Raw genomic sequence first — 14628 nt, 5'->3', positions numbered from 1 at the left:
GCAGGGACACAAAAACGACTACAGCTTGATTTTTTAACAGATGGAATACTCCACCGTTTGCAGAAGAGGTTGTAAGAGGGGGAAACAGGATGTGACTCCTCTGTTCTACCTCAAAGAACCACCCAAAAGAAAACTAGGGCTGCGATTTCAATGATGAACGTTTTAGTTTGTGCATTTCCACTGTGGGTGAAAACACATTTTTCAGAGTGACTGCAGGAAAAATGCAGGAACACAGAATAACTCTCCTCTGCAGCCCAGTCTGAAATCAAGAGCACTAAATGAACAGCTTCACAGAAAGAAGTGCCACTCTTACAACAATCATGTGGCAATGAAGGTGCTGTTTTTTGGATGTATTAAAGGTCTCCAAAGCCTTTATCACATGGATCAATAAACTGAATTATTGATCCATGTGATCAAAAAAAGTCTCTTAAAGTCTCTTTATCCCTGAATGCATCCATGATGTTCATACATTTTCTTATATCTTTCTTACAGTAAAAACAGAAATAAACAGTCTAATATGCATCCCTAAGGTATATTTTTAGTCTTTCTGGGATTTGTAAGAAGGTAAATAGCTGCACGCAGCAGGTCCCTCCCACCTCCAGTAAATCAGTGCCAGGGGAAGAGCCGCTCCTGCCGCTCATTGGCTCCGCGCTGCGCTCCAATCATTGAGCTGAAGTGATTACTCTCACACAGACCCGAGCGGGCGGATTGTAAAGTTGCGGCTCGGTTAAATGTCACAGAAACAGATTAACAGTTCGCGGTGGATTTACTCATTCTGGAAGAAAACAAAGGAATACCAAACAGCGAGCAGTCTGCGTAAAACCCAGCTGTAGTCACTGATCTAAATGGACGGTCTTGGCTTGAAATGAGGCACGATTTCGGAGTATAAAGTCATTTTTCTTCTTACTAATATGGCGGTAATGTATGTTTAACACCGTACGAGCCTGTGGAGACGAACGAGGATGAGCGCTGTCATGAGGAAGGCGCAGCAGGTGCTGTGCGTCCTGCTGCTGTGCGCGCTGCAACGCTGTAGCGCGGAGACACAAGAAGGTGGGCGTAAAGACACACACACACACACACACACACACACGGCAAAATTTCTATTGTAAAACTATTTAAAATAGAGCTGCTTCACTCGGAGCTCTGATCCAGGAAAAACACCTGTCCTCACTCTGACGCAGAAACCTGTTCCGCACAAGTAAAACTTGTTTGCTGTGACTCACCTGTACCTCTCCCACGACTCTGTGTGCTTTATCATGTTTGTCTCAATTGTTTCAAGGTTTTGCGACAGGGAGCAGCCCAACCTTTCAGCCTCTGACTAACAGAAAGTCACACAGTCTAAAATACTTTTCCTTACTTTGGAAAAAGTCAAAGTTGCAACACCACTGTTAAAATTACAAAATTATTGTTTAAAAGCAATAACACGCAAAGTGTATTGATTGGATTGAATAGATATCAATGTGGTTCAGGGTTGGCTATACTTTTGAAGAGGTTGGTCTATATAGTATTTTTTCCATGTGGATCAATTTGTAACTGTTTTATTTGGATGTATTTTTTTTTATTAGAAACCAGCCTATTTAATGTCCAGATGTTTAAAGCTATTGCGTGAAAAAAACTTTGGTTTTCAAAATAGTGTAATTAAATCTGACATGTAGGTGTAGTGGAGCGCAGAGAACATAAGAAGTGGTTTTGTACTGCTTGATACCACTGAGTGTTGTTTGAGTCAGTGAGCTGTTGTGATTTGAATTCTGATGGGACTGAAAACTTTGACCTTGTTGTTGCCACCTGGCTGCAGGTGAATCAGTGAGAAAAACAACAACGTGAACATGAGGTCATCATCCTCAGGTTACAAAACCTCTGGAACAAATCAAGTGATTGATATGAAGGCAAGGGTTTGTTTTGTAGATTAATTAATGATCAATATCAAATAATGTGAACTAAATTAAAAAAAGGAAGTTTAATTTAAGTCTCAGACAATGTTTCTAGTTTTGTTTTTTGTTTTTAAACTTAGACTTAGACTTAAGAAAATTTCTTCAAGCCTAAAAATGGACCTTTGAAATAAACTGTACTTTAAGCAGAAAACTAATGGATGAATGGTTTTAATGGTGCTTTCAAGGTGCCATGTTAAACATCCAGCTATATCTTTGTATTCTTGCATCAAACACATTCAACAACAACAACACAGGTGCTGACAGCTTGTGCTACTTCCACTTTTAAACTTTTAAACATAGTCATATATTTTGCCAGCAGGAAGATCTGGGGATTTTTTTTCTTCACAAATATCTTGTGCCAAAGTGGTACAAGTTTTCTGATGTTGTCAATTCAGAATGAAATCAGATTTCTTATCTTTCAAATAAACAACAATAGGTGGTGCCTTTATTTTGTATAGGTGTGACCTGAGCAAATAAGTGATGTGTCGAAAAGCAAATATGCTGTCGCTCCTGTTGCCAAAGCGAGATGTTAGGAAACTCAGTGTCTCAGTGTGTTGAGTGAAGTCTTTTTCTTATTTTGCAGTGAATGCACCATGAAGTGAACCAGTTCATGTGCTCAGGTGTCTGTCTTTGTGTTTACGCGTGCATGTGTATGTGCACACTCGCTAGCGAAGTATGCGGTAATCTCTGGCCAATCTTTGCCAAGTTTCTGTTTACCTCAGTCATCGCCTCAGCCGCTTTATTGAGCCTGTTTATCTCCTCCTCCCTCTATTCTTCTCTCTCTCTGTTGCTCCTCTTTTCCAGCGTGGAAACCTTGGTAACAGACAAATGAAAATAACAGCTTAAACCTGATCCGTGTTATGTTTTCATCATGTGTTAGGTTACACTTTAAGTATGGAAGGACAGTGACACCATGCTGCAGTGAGTTTATGAGACCGGTAGTGATGGAACCAGCAGGAAAGCCAACATGCTGCAGAGTTCGGAGGAGACAGAAAGTAGAGTGTCAGAGCAGACAGGGAGGTTTGCATGCACATCTTGATGCACACTTGTTTCTTTCAAAATAGGCCCATTGTGTTTGTGTGAATGTGCGTGTGTATTGACTCCAAACCCTCCACCCCAGTCCTTTTTTCTCCATCATCCATCTGCCAACACAGAAAGTTGTCCTTTGACAGAGAAAACCCACTCAGCCTGCTCACACAGCTGCAGCCTGTGTGCTGCCGGTATGGCTGACATACCATTTTGTCACATACTGTCCCTGCAACCGGTTTGTCCTCCTCTGTACTGTATGCATACTCTACACTATGGTGGGGTGTGGAAGGTCCTCGAACACAGGTGTTCACAAGTGTTTCCTAACAGGCAGTCCACACTCAGTCAACAGCTCGATTCATCGACTGACAGTACTGAGCAGCCTATGAATGTGTATTGTTCCAATTTAGTGGGGTTCTATGAGTGAGTTTCTAACTAGTGAAAAGCACTGATCAGAGCAGGGGATCTAAGAATATGCATGAAAAAGCAAACAAATAAATAAATACAGAAAGAAAGAAATGATGTCATACCGTAGTTTTGAACAACAGGGCTTTTTCTGTGCAGACTTTGCATCTTCCCCGTGTGCAGGGCATCTTTATGCTCCTGCTTCTTCCACAGTCCTAAGATGTGCATGGGCACAGTACATCGTCTGTATAAGCACTGTGTGGTAATAAACAACCTGCTCCCATGGATGGATATCCAGAAGTATGGTTTTTTATTTAGCTTTTAACTGATATATCCCCAGTCTTCCAGTGTAGGTCATCATATGACCTAAAAGCACTAGATCCTGTTGTTCCCATACTAAAACCTATTCAACATTATGGATGATGGCTAAGTCAGTGGCCTTGCCTGCACATGCACTTTATCTGTTTGAGCAATTGTGAAAGATATTAACATTGATACAGACTGAGCCTCCTGCATTGCACTGTTAAACACATGCTGTAATGTAGAAAAAAGGTGCCCTGTTATTTTCAAAAATTTATATTGCAGTTACGACTTAAACATTATTTCTGGAGACCAAGCTTCTCATAGAAAAAATAAATTCATTGGTGGCACATCTACTGGACCAAGCACCAGGAAAATGTGTTGTTTGTGACCTGTGTCATATTTTTGACACAGGGCCAGTTCCTGTGAACCTGATGTTCTCAGAATACAATAAAAATCACCTTTATCAGGACTTTATGAAGGCATGCTCACACACACACTGTGCTTTGGCCTGCCTGAGGTTAATAATCGTTAGTGGTTTCATGCCCTCGTTGATCCTGTTGTTCTACATGGCTCTATTCTGAGTTCGATATGAAGAGATGGAATGTGTTTGTGAGTGCTTTGAGCATGTGTAATGTGCATGAACTGTGTGTGACTGTAAATTAACACACATTCAGGTCAACATAAGGAGTAATCACATGTACATTAAAGATCCATCCAGCATCGGATGACTCAGGACTTAGACTGAGGTTAAAGGCTCAGTGCAGCAACTAATTTTCAGACTTATCTCTTATCGTATTTACCTTTGCTCATAGTTTTACATTCTTATTCATTTCTTTTTACTTTCTGCCTCTACCTGATATGGTACACATTTTTATTATCATTCAGAGTATTTTACCAATCAGACCTGACACCCATACGAGACAATCAAACCCATCAAATGAACAAGATTTTGGATCCTGGTTACAGGCTACATCCTCACAAATCAACCAAACTAGTGAAACGAGTTGTGGACAGCAGTGTGATCATATTATGAATAAGTATATGTTAAGTTCAATGACGTGGATGAGCTCTTGTTTTCTCCCTGCTGCCTGCTCCTGTCTGGTATTTGAATAGCAAAGCAGCCTTCTAGTGATGCTGAATGGCTGAACTCCCACAGAGCATAAACAAGGCCTCATATGTTTGTTGGACAGAAGGACATGCCCTGTACACAATCCTTAGCCTGTTTCACAGTGTTACAGTACACCCATTCACACTGAGAGTTCTGAACACATGAACTTATAAATGACATAAAAGAGTCTTTGTACAAAAAATGTTCACTGTTCACTTATTAATGAAATTTTGTAGGATCCTTTTCTATTGCGTTGATTTTAACTGTCATAGTAATCAATCCAACTTGTCTTTGTTTGACACAGATACGTACTAGCAACCACATGATACATTTAACCGTCTGGAGTGCTGGTCGGATAAACACACTTTTTTCAATTTTCCTGCTTTCTGTGTGCTGTGACGACATCAGAGTTTTTACTACGTGACGTACTACGAGCCCAAACAATTTACAATAGAAAAATAAGCTATCATGACATTGTAGCCAGTGTCACACCGAGTTAAGATGCATTACCACTGAAACAGTCAGTTATTTGGACCTTATTATTAAATAGTACTTTTAACATAATTAATATTTCATTTTTTAATATCACAGTTATTTGTTAATTTCCTAAAATAGCAGATAAATGCATTTATACACATATGACCCAGTTCTGCACTTCTGAGTATTCATTATTCAAGAGTCTGTTTTGTGCAGCTTCATTATAATGGTATGTCTTACATGTTACAGTGGTCATTTGTTCCGGCACCCAAAACGTTCTGAGCACAACTGGAAACTCAGAGATCCAGTACAACCTGATGAAGAAGATGTACACCGGTTGTGACATAGTGATGGGAAACCTTGAGATTACAATGATGGAGCACACCAGAGACTTCAGCTTCCTGCAGGTGCGGCTGTGCAGTCTAACACTGTTACTTTTACATGACACAGTATGTGTCATTAAGAAGAGTATCTATCCAGTCTGGAACAAAGCTGTGAATCAACCCTTTTCACACCTGAAGTGGCCAAAACATGTTTGTTTTATCATGATCTGTAGTGAAGGCTGATGTCATTTCTACCTGGTGACTGACACAGCAAGCAAAACACGCCTCTGCTGCCAGGACTGTAATACTAAAATGATTAACAAAATGTCTGCTTTAACCCTGCAGTCCATTAAAGAGGTGACAGGATACATCCTGATCGCCCTCAACGAGTTCAGCCGCCTCCCGCTTGACCAGTTGCGCGTCATCAGAGGCACCACTCTGTTTGACGACCAGTACGCCTTGGCTGTGATGATCAACTACCAAAAGGATGGGCAGCATGGCCTTCAAGAGCTGGGTCTGACACACCTCACAGGTACGCAGGAAGTCAATGTATGGAGTGTGTTTAATGCGTGGGAGGCCGGAAATGTTCAGATAAGACCTCAGGCTGGATGTGACACTTGTGTGTGTTACTGTTGGAGCTCCCACACCCACACAGTGCAGCCACACCTTCAGAATACCGGTCGTCATACGCAGTGATGTGGAGTCCCTGGAATGTCTCATGTGCCCAACCGCTCAACTGCCAGTGTAACATGAGCTGCAGCTCATTAGGCTCAGTTTGTATGTGGTGTAGTAAGCAGCGAGTGGCAGAGTCTGATAGTCACAGGCCTGCTCGGACTTGTTTTTCTAATTGTCCTTCCTCATTTACATACATGTGTGCTGCCCACAGAGATACTGGAGGGAGGCGTCAAGATCATCCAGAATAAGAACCTAAGCTACGCTCCACAGGTGAACTGGCTGGACATTTTGAAGGATGGAACAGCTCATGTCATGATTGAGGAGAATGGGTCTGAAAGTGAGTACAAAGGATGATGACAGCCCTCACTGGGTAATGGAATTAAAGGAAGGGTTCACAGGTCTGTTTTAGCAAAACGTACAAAGGGCCACTACAACATGAAAAGGTGTGACGTCTACATACAGCTCCACATTTTCCTGTAGACATGGATAAGTTTAATAAAAGGCAATGGTTTGGCATTACTCAATATTAAATAAACAGATTACAGGTCAAACTTCTCCTGTCTACTTCCATCATTTTCTTGGCTGCTATAGCAACAAGTTCCATCACATGCCACATGAAACCTCCAGCCGTTGTAATCACAAAAATGTGAATCCATCCTTTAATCTTAGACTTTTTGCTACTTTAAAACATTATAAAAATGCATGTAACTGACACAAATGACATCTTAGAGCCCTGTAACAGAGCATGTGGAGACGTGCCGTGCTGGGGTCCAGGGAATGACACGTGTCAGATCTGTGAGTGAAGCCTTTTTTATTTTCTGTACACATCATCTCAGCTCTGTAATGCAGTCTTTGACCCAGTGCTATAAAGATGCCTTAAAGATGAATCATAGGTGCTGCAACATTAGCTAATTAATCAATGTTTTTCTACAGTTTTAATTATTAATTACTTTCAATGATAACATGCTTTAAACTCTCCTTCAGTGACAAAGACTGTGTGCGCCCTTCAGTGTAACGGCCGTTGCTTTGGTAGAAACCCGAGCGAGTGTTGTCACAGTGAGTGTGCTGGAGGCTGCACTGGACCCCTGGACACAGACTGCTCTGTGAGTCTTTACATAGATGACATTTTAACAGTGATGCAAAACCTTTGCTTTTACTACCCAAATATGTCGAAAGACAAACATGTGGCAGACACGCACTAATCTATTTGATATTTTACAGGCTTGCAGGAACTTCAACAACTCGGGCTCTTGTGTGCCTCAGTGTCCGCAGACTGTGATCTACAACAGGCACACATTTAAAATGGAGCCCAACCCCAATGCTAAGTACCAGTATGGCTCTATTTGTGTGGCCCAGTGTCCCAGTGAGTCCACACACACACACACCGCCTGTCTGTATGACTGTTCCCATATGAACGTAATTTCTCTGATTGTTCTTCATACAGTGCCAGTTGCTGACACACTGCTCATACACCATGTTTTTTTTTTAACAGCAAACTTTGTGGTGGATGACAGCTCGTGTGTCAGCAACTGTCCGTCTGATAAGATGGAGGTTGAGAGAAACGGAGTGAAAAGATGTGAGCCCTGTGCAGGCCTCTGCCCGAAAGGTAAGCTTCACCTTTTAATCAGCCAACAAGATACGAACAAGATAAGAAGTTAAACAATCTCAACTGTCTCCCACTCTAATCAATCAATGCTTAAAAAGTCATAAAATAAAAAAGTTTTAAGAAGTTTACAATTACATTTGCAAGACAGTAGTAGAGGAGTTCTATTTTCCTCTCCTCCTACATACTCCTATGGATTTATTAGTTAATAAAGTTATTAAGTGCAGCATTGTTGCATTGTTTAAGCTTTCAGTACAAATTCATCACAGTTTTTTTCTGTTTACTTAACCCTTTCTCAACCCCTTCTCTACTCTTCTTTATTTCCCTCTCAGCTTGCCGCGGCACAGGAGGTCCAACCAGACAAACCGTCGATGCCAACAACATCGACAGTTTCATAAACTGCACTAAGATCCAGGGCAGTCTTCACTTCCTGGTGACGGGAATAGACGGGTAAACAAAAAACTTAACTAGATCTTAAAATGATTTTTTTAGTAAGCTGATTGAAGCTTGTTTTTGACTTTGACTTTTTGTTTTTTTGTTTTTTTTTGCACAAAGAGATGAATACAACAAGATACCACCCCTTGATCCCGAAAAACTGAGAATCTTCAACACTGTGCAGGAAATTACAGGTGTGTGTGTGTGTGTGTGCGGGAGCTGTTTATATACACTTTCAGTACATTTGTTTTTGTTTTCACATTACTGATCAGCCCTCTGTCTCTGTTTTCAGACATCCTCAGTATCCAGTCATGGCCTAAAAACATGTCTGACCTGTCAGTCTTCTCCAACCTGCAAACTATTCAAGGAAGAACACTTTACAAGTAAGCAGTTGTTTTTGTCCGAGTGTAGTTGTTGTTGTTTTTCCAGTTGCGCTGTTATCACATGGTTGTCTGCATTGCAGGCTTGAACGTGAATCTTTTTGTGTCTTGCGTCTTTAAATGTCTTTATTATTTTTCATTTTTACCCTGTTTAGAGGAGTGAGCTCTAAAAGGTACAGTAAACATTTTCATATGCTCCCTTCTGTCTTATGCTGCTCTTATGTTTAAAATGATGGTATTATTTTTGCAGGGCTGAATCAGGGGTGGGTCTGTGTGATTAAGTTGGTGGTGCTACTCTTTAATGACTTCATGTAGTGTGTACTCTTGATTGATACAGCATGGTGTTGGGATGCTCATTTAAAAATGTGGGTATGTGGTTTTGATTGATGGAAGAGATTTTCACTTCACTTTTCATAATGAATTGAATAACTATTAGTCAATAGTGATTTAATTCATTATGAAAAGTTGAAAAACTCAAAAGGTGTGCTTTGGAATTGTTTGCAATGAAATCCTTTTATAAAGTGTTATTTGGCTTGTCTGTTGTTTCAGGGGATACTCTCTTCTGGTGATGAGGATCGAGTCCCTGACCTCCCTGGGGTTACGCTCACTGCAGAAAATAAATGACGGCGGTGTCTACGTCACAGGAAACAAGAAGCTGTGCTACCACAACACTGTCAACTGGACGCGCATCATCAGTGGCAGCCCCCGACTCCAGAGACGGAAGCACATTGATGTCCGGGAGAATCGAGCTTTAGACGAGTGTGGTGAGTGCGGCTAATGATTCAAACCTTATCAGTGAATGATGGTGCATCATCGTGTTCATTCTTGTCCTGTTGGGTTTGTAGTTAAAGAGGGTCATGTGTGTGACCCCCTGTGCTCAACTGATGGCTGCTGGGGTCCTGGACCAGATCAGTGTGTTTCCTGTAAGAAATACAGCAGAGGAGGAGTGTGTGTACCAGACTGCACGTTCTTAACCGGGTCAGTGTTCACTGTTGATAGTATTAATAGACCTGTTAATGTTTGTCCCAGAGTTTCACTGCAATCTGCTGAAAGATCTTAAAAGTGAAGGACATTTTCTCTGAAAGCAGGGGGAGGAGGGAGTTTGCAACACTCTCAGGAGAGTGTATGCCCTGTCACCCTGAGTGTAAGGTCCAGGAGGGGAAGGAAACCTGCACAGGCCCGGTACAATCTCTTCAAATATTTTGAAATAACTTTGGCCATAAACACACTACTGACACCTAGTGGCATTACATCACTCAAAATGAAATGTCTGTTTTTCTGCTTTCCAGGGAGCAGATCAGTGCGTGGCATGTGCAAGCCTGCAGGATGGACCACACTGCGTCTCCTCGTGTCCTGAGGGTGTGATGGGAGGGGAGGGAGTCATTTTTAAATACGCCAACAAGCATGGCCGCTGTGAATCATGCCACACCAACTGCACCCAAGGGTGAGAAATTAATAAAAAGATCTGAAGTTATTTTTATAATGATACAAACACTCACTTAAACCTAAGGAGAAGCCAGTTAGATTTTGTTGGTCTAAGGTCAAGTTCCATGTGACCTTGTGTCGCTCCCTTTTTTTGTGACCATGATCAATACTTCAGGAATGTCTCACCAGATTCTATTCAAACGTTCAAAGATGAAATCAAAGCCAAATCAATAAATTCCCTTAAAGTCCACATTTATCTGGACATACATGGATGTGTCTTTAATTTGACTGCACAATAACAATCCTGACACCTCATATGTTCTTTGCATTCAGGTGCACGGGTCCAGGAATCAATGACTGTGGGGGGTCTGCCCGGAACATTCCTGGGTAAGTTTGCTTCTCATTCTGACATTTGTTTTCTTACTTTTTTCACATTTTGATTCTGTATTGACCGGCGCCATTGGGATGTCTTTTTTTTCTTATCAGACAAGCGACCACGGCCATCGTCCTGGGAGTGATCGCAGTCCTCTTTGTTTCCTTCTCCATTTTCGTTCTGACTGTTCTCTACCGCAGAGGCCTTGCCATTCGGCGTAAGCGAGCTATGAGGAGATACATGGAGAGCGGAGCGGTCAGTCAGAATTTGAAGCGTTGTCTTTCATTGTCCTTTGTTAATTAAATAGAGTTTAAAATGTACCCTGTGTGTTTATAGAGTCTGGAGCCTATGGAAGAGAAAGGTGCAAAGGTCTATGCTCGGATTCTTAGGCCCACAGAGCTGCGAAAGATCAAACTGCTGGGAAATGGAGTGTTTGGGACAGTCCATAAGGTATTTAGTGTCATAGCGTTACTGTTTTCTACACAATGATCCTCTTGCACATTTGATTTTCATTTCACAAACTCCCTCCCTCCCTCTTTGACAGGGTTTTTGGATTCCTGAGGGAGATACAGTGAAGCTTCCTGTAGCCATAAAGACTATCCAGGGCCGCACTAGTCGACAGACCTTCTGCGAGGTGACAGATGTACGAAAACATCTCTTGAGTATAAACTACTCTCTGCCTTTTAATTGGGCAGATTAATTTCCTGGCAAAATATACTATTGTTTTCTCTAATCCTTTGCTCTAAATGGTCACTGCAGCACATGTTGGCAATGGGAACCCTGAACCACTTCAACATTGTGAGAACCTTGGGTATCTGTCCTGGTGACAGCCTGCAGCTCGTCACCCAGCTCAGCAGTCAGGGCTCGCTGCTCGAGCATGTCAGGAAGTACAAGAACAAACTCAGCCCACAGAGGCTCCTCAACTGGTGTGTTCAAATGGCAAAGGTAAAGCTCCAAGACAATAACATTTTTATTACCTAATGTTTTGTTGGCCTATTCCACTCATAGTCTGAAACTCATTGCTGACCTTCCGTCTCAGGGTATGAATTACCTGGAGGAGAACAGGATGGTCCACAGGAACCTGGCCGCCAGAAATGTGCTCCTGAAGGATAACTTCACAGTCCAGATTTCAGACTATGGTATTGCAGACCTGCTCTTCCCTGATGACAAGAAGTACTTTTACAATGAGCTCAAGGTGGGTTTTACAATATGCAATAGACAAACAGACATTTATTTAGCACACTGTGTAAAATGAATGTGTAACTAACCAGGAAAAAAACATTATTTTCTTAGACACCAATCAAGTGGATGGCCTTGGAGAGCATCTTGTTTCGCAGATACACACATCAGAGTGATGTCTGGAGTTATGGTGAGCGAAAAGCACCTTACACATGTTTGAAAGCTGTACCGGGAGTGCAGTTTTATGCCACTCTAACTCGTTCACCTTCATGTAGGTGTGACAGTCTGGGAGATGATGTCTTATGGGACAGAGCCGTATGCAAACATGCGTCCACAGGAGGTTCCTGATTTGCTGGAAAAGGGCGAGCGTCTGTCCCAGCCACAAATTTGCACCATTGATGTTTACATGGTCATGGTTAAGTGTGAGTACCTCTAATATAGTCCTCCTTCTTAATAGCAAGCGAGTAGTGCCATTGTATTGTATTGTCATTCAGAAAGCAATGCTAATCCACCACAGTAGCCCATACAGAAATAATGCTTCAATTGAATTTGGCATCAATTGTTGGTGAGCTTTGCATTTAACATTACACATAATGCAGGAAGTATTATCTGTGCCGGGTATGAAGTGTATCCTAACTTCTGACCCCTTTTGACCCGCCCTGTAAGCCTTGGTACCATTTAATCAAACTACAACTTCACAGAACTCTTAGTATATCTGAGCTACATTTTTTCTTGTTTTCAGACACTTTTAGTAGACACTTTAACTGTCCAATGCCAAACATATGTGTCATGTTCTGTTATCCAGGCTGGATGATTGACGAGAATGTTCGTCCAACATTCAAAGAGCTGGCCAGTGAATTTACTAGAATGGCCAGAGACCCTCCTCGCTACCTGGTTATCAAAGTAAGACAGGCTCTGTTCTATCAGTAGCCAACCTGTACAGTATTTGAGATTATTTTGTTTTTTAAGGAAATGTTAATCTGATCATCTGCTTCTTGCCAGGAGGACTGTTGTCAACAGGATACAGCACCAGATGAACTTGCCCAGCGAAGTGCAGATCTGGATGACCTAGATGAGGTAGATTATGACCTGGAGGACCTGAGGGCAGAAGAGGTGGTGGACGGCTTGACTCCAGTTCCCCATTACCTGTCCAGGAGTCAGAGTCGCCTTTCCAAGTTGGACACTCACAGAGTAGGGGACACTTTCTGTCAGTTTAATGGCCAGTTTATGTCTGCAAAAGTGATTTTTTGTTGCCTTCTGTATGTGATTTTTATTCCTTTCTTCTCTTAAAGGTGGTTCTAAATCCATCCAGCGGGGCTGGATACCTGCCTATGACCCCAGGTGTTGATAACGCAGGACAGGTAGCTAAAACAGGCTTGCATGGCATTATAACACTTTTTTGATGTAAATGTTTACTAATACCATGGTGTTTGTGTCAGGCTATGTGGCAGTCACGCTCTCGACTTAACTCTGCCCGCACTGTGTCTGAGAGCTCGGAGGGCTGCGGCACTGCAGGCGAGGATTTCTCTCTGGCAGGGAGCCTGAAAAGAAGACGTCAGCGTGAGGACAGTGCTTACATATCGCAGAGGGACAGCATGTCTGGAGGGCCACCAGAGACTCCCTCACCAGAGATAGAGGAAGAAGATCAGAATGGATATGTGCTTCCTGGAGGCAGCCCAGAGAGAGGTGATACCATACTTTGTAAATTCATGTAGCCTTTACAGTTGTTTCTAAAAGACCTGGTTAGTCCTCTGGGGTCGTGTTATATTTACAATATTTAAAAAAGTTATGTGAAATGTATGTAATGTAATTATAATGTAATTTTTCCTTATGTTCCCCAGAAACCCTGCTCTACTCACACCGAGCCACTTCTGGCAGAATCGGCAAGTCTCATTCTTCAGGCCTCTTGGACGACCCGGATGACGAAGAATATGAGTACATGAACAAGCAGATGTCTTTAACATCTGTCTCACCCAGGCACTACAACCAGTGGCTGACACCAAACAGGAAACAAACTCTCTCTGTATCGTCACAAGCGACAGCAAGCTCATGTGATACCATGCTGTCTGTGGATGTCAGAGGGCTCTTGAGGAGCAACTCTGACTCAGAGCAGCAGGGATCCAACAAAGTGGAATATGAATACATGGACATAAGAGGAAGCGAGAAGGGAGAAAGCCCTCCAGAACATGACCCTCCTCCTCCTCCTCCAACATCAGTGAGGATGAGAGGAGAGATTGAGGAGGATGAATATGTGGAGGACAGCAGCTATCATTACACAAACAGACAGCCGAAGCTGCGACAAGCACTTCAAGACAGGAAGGAGCTGAAGACACAGGCAAGAGAGGAGGGCGAGGCGTATGAATACGAGGACATGGACTACTATGCGCCACCTCCTATAGATGCAGCAGTGTATCAGAACCTGCAAAATGAAGGGGAGGGAGCAGTGGGGGGTTTGGAGGCTCATCAGTCTGGGTTTGACGTGAAAGTGCGAGCTGGAGTCGCAATCGGTGAATCTGCTGCTGGTGACAGATCTTTTGACAATCCAGGTTACTGGCACAGCCGGATGTTCCTGAAGCCGAACGCAGTGTCCACATGAAGAACATTTCCCACCTCATTAACTTTCCCTCTGAGACACATTCATGAAGGACCTGAAATAAGACTAAAGCCAAGTTCATGATGTAGCCTGTGACACATTCTCAAAAACCCGCCACATGTGACTTTCTGGCACTTGTGTTTGTTCCTGGCTGACATTATATTTTGTGTTTTGGCCTTAGATTTAAGGCATTTTTCAGGATTAACAGCACTGAGTGTTGATAACACTAACAGAACAGATTACAAGCTAAATTCTTCTGTTTACATTTTCAGTGAACAAAACATGCTTTTAAGAACAAATGAATTTATACCTTTATGTTTTAATGATGATATTATATGGATGTTTTATACTCAATAAAATATTTTGAACAATTGTTTTGGATTGTTTTATTC

The 14628-nt window shown here is 42.2% G+C and overlaps 1 protein-coding gene across 4 annotated transcripts; it reads left to right on the top strand.

Annotated features, from left to right (window-relative positions):
• Positions 1–665: 665 nt before the first annotated feature.
• Positions 666–14609, top strand: erbb3a (erb-b2 receptor tyrosine kinase 3a). 4 transcript variants are annotated; one of them, XM_028405414.1, is made up of 29 exons: positions 666–1050; positions 5500–5657; positions 5919–6105; positions 6460–6585; positions 6978–7043; positions 7233–7351; positions 7470–7611; positions 7741–7854; positions 8184–8301; positions 8407–8480; positions 8579–8669; positions 8822–8839; positions 9216–9430; positions 9512–9644; positions 9752–9848; positions 9956–10110; positions 10425–10478; positions 10578–10719; positions 10801–10914; positions 11009–11107; positions 11224–11409; positions 11504–11659; positions 11758–11833; positions 11919–12065; positions 12449–12546; positions 12646–12834; positions 12936–13004; positions 13083–13329; positions 13485–14609. In XM_028405414.1, exons 1-29 carry the CDS (start codon positions 963–965, stop codon positions 14237–14239), a joined length of 4233 nt encoding a protein of 1410 aa, XP_028261215.1. In that variant the 5' UTR covers positions 666–962; the 3' UTR covers positions 14240–14609. The 4 variants fall into 4 exon arrangements, with proteins under 4 accessions (XP_028261215.1, XP_028261218.1, XP_028261217.1 ...); XM_028405415.1 differs by having other exon boundaries at positions 667–1050; positions 9755–9848; XM_028405417.1 differs by lacking the exon at positions 8822–8839 and having other exon boundaries at positions 9755–9848.
• The last annotated feature ends 19 nt before the right edge of the window (positions 14610–14628 follow it).

This window comes from Parambassis ranga, chromosome 5 (assembly GCF_900634625.1).
Source record: "Parambassis ranga chromosome 5, fParRan2.1, whole genome shotgun sequence".
Taxonomy (NCBI): Eukaryota; Metazoa; Chordata; class Actinopteri; family Ambassidae; genus Parambassis; species Parambassis ranga.
This window is presented reverse-complemented; position numbering and strand designations above follow the sequence as displayed.

Coding starts and splice junctions, on each gene's coding strand:
- erbb3a (XM_028405414.1), top strand. CDS start 963: ATGAGCGCTGTCATGAGGAAGGCGCAGCAGGTGCTGTGCGTCCTGCTG. Junction 9,849..9,955: donor AGGAAACCTGCACAGGCCCG/GTACAATCTCTT, acceptor TCTGCTTTCCAG/GGAGCAGATCAGTGCGTGGC. Junction 12,835..12,935: donor CCAAGTTGGACACTCACAGA/GTAGGGGACACT, acceptor CTTCTCTTAAAG/GTGGTTCTAAATCCATCCAG.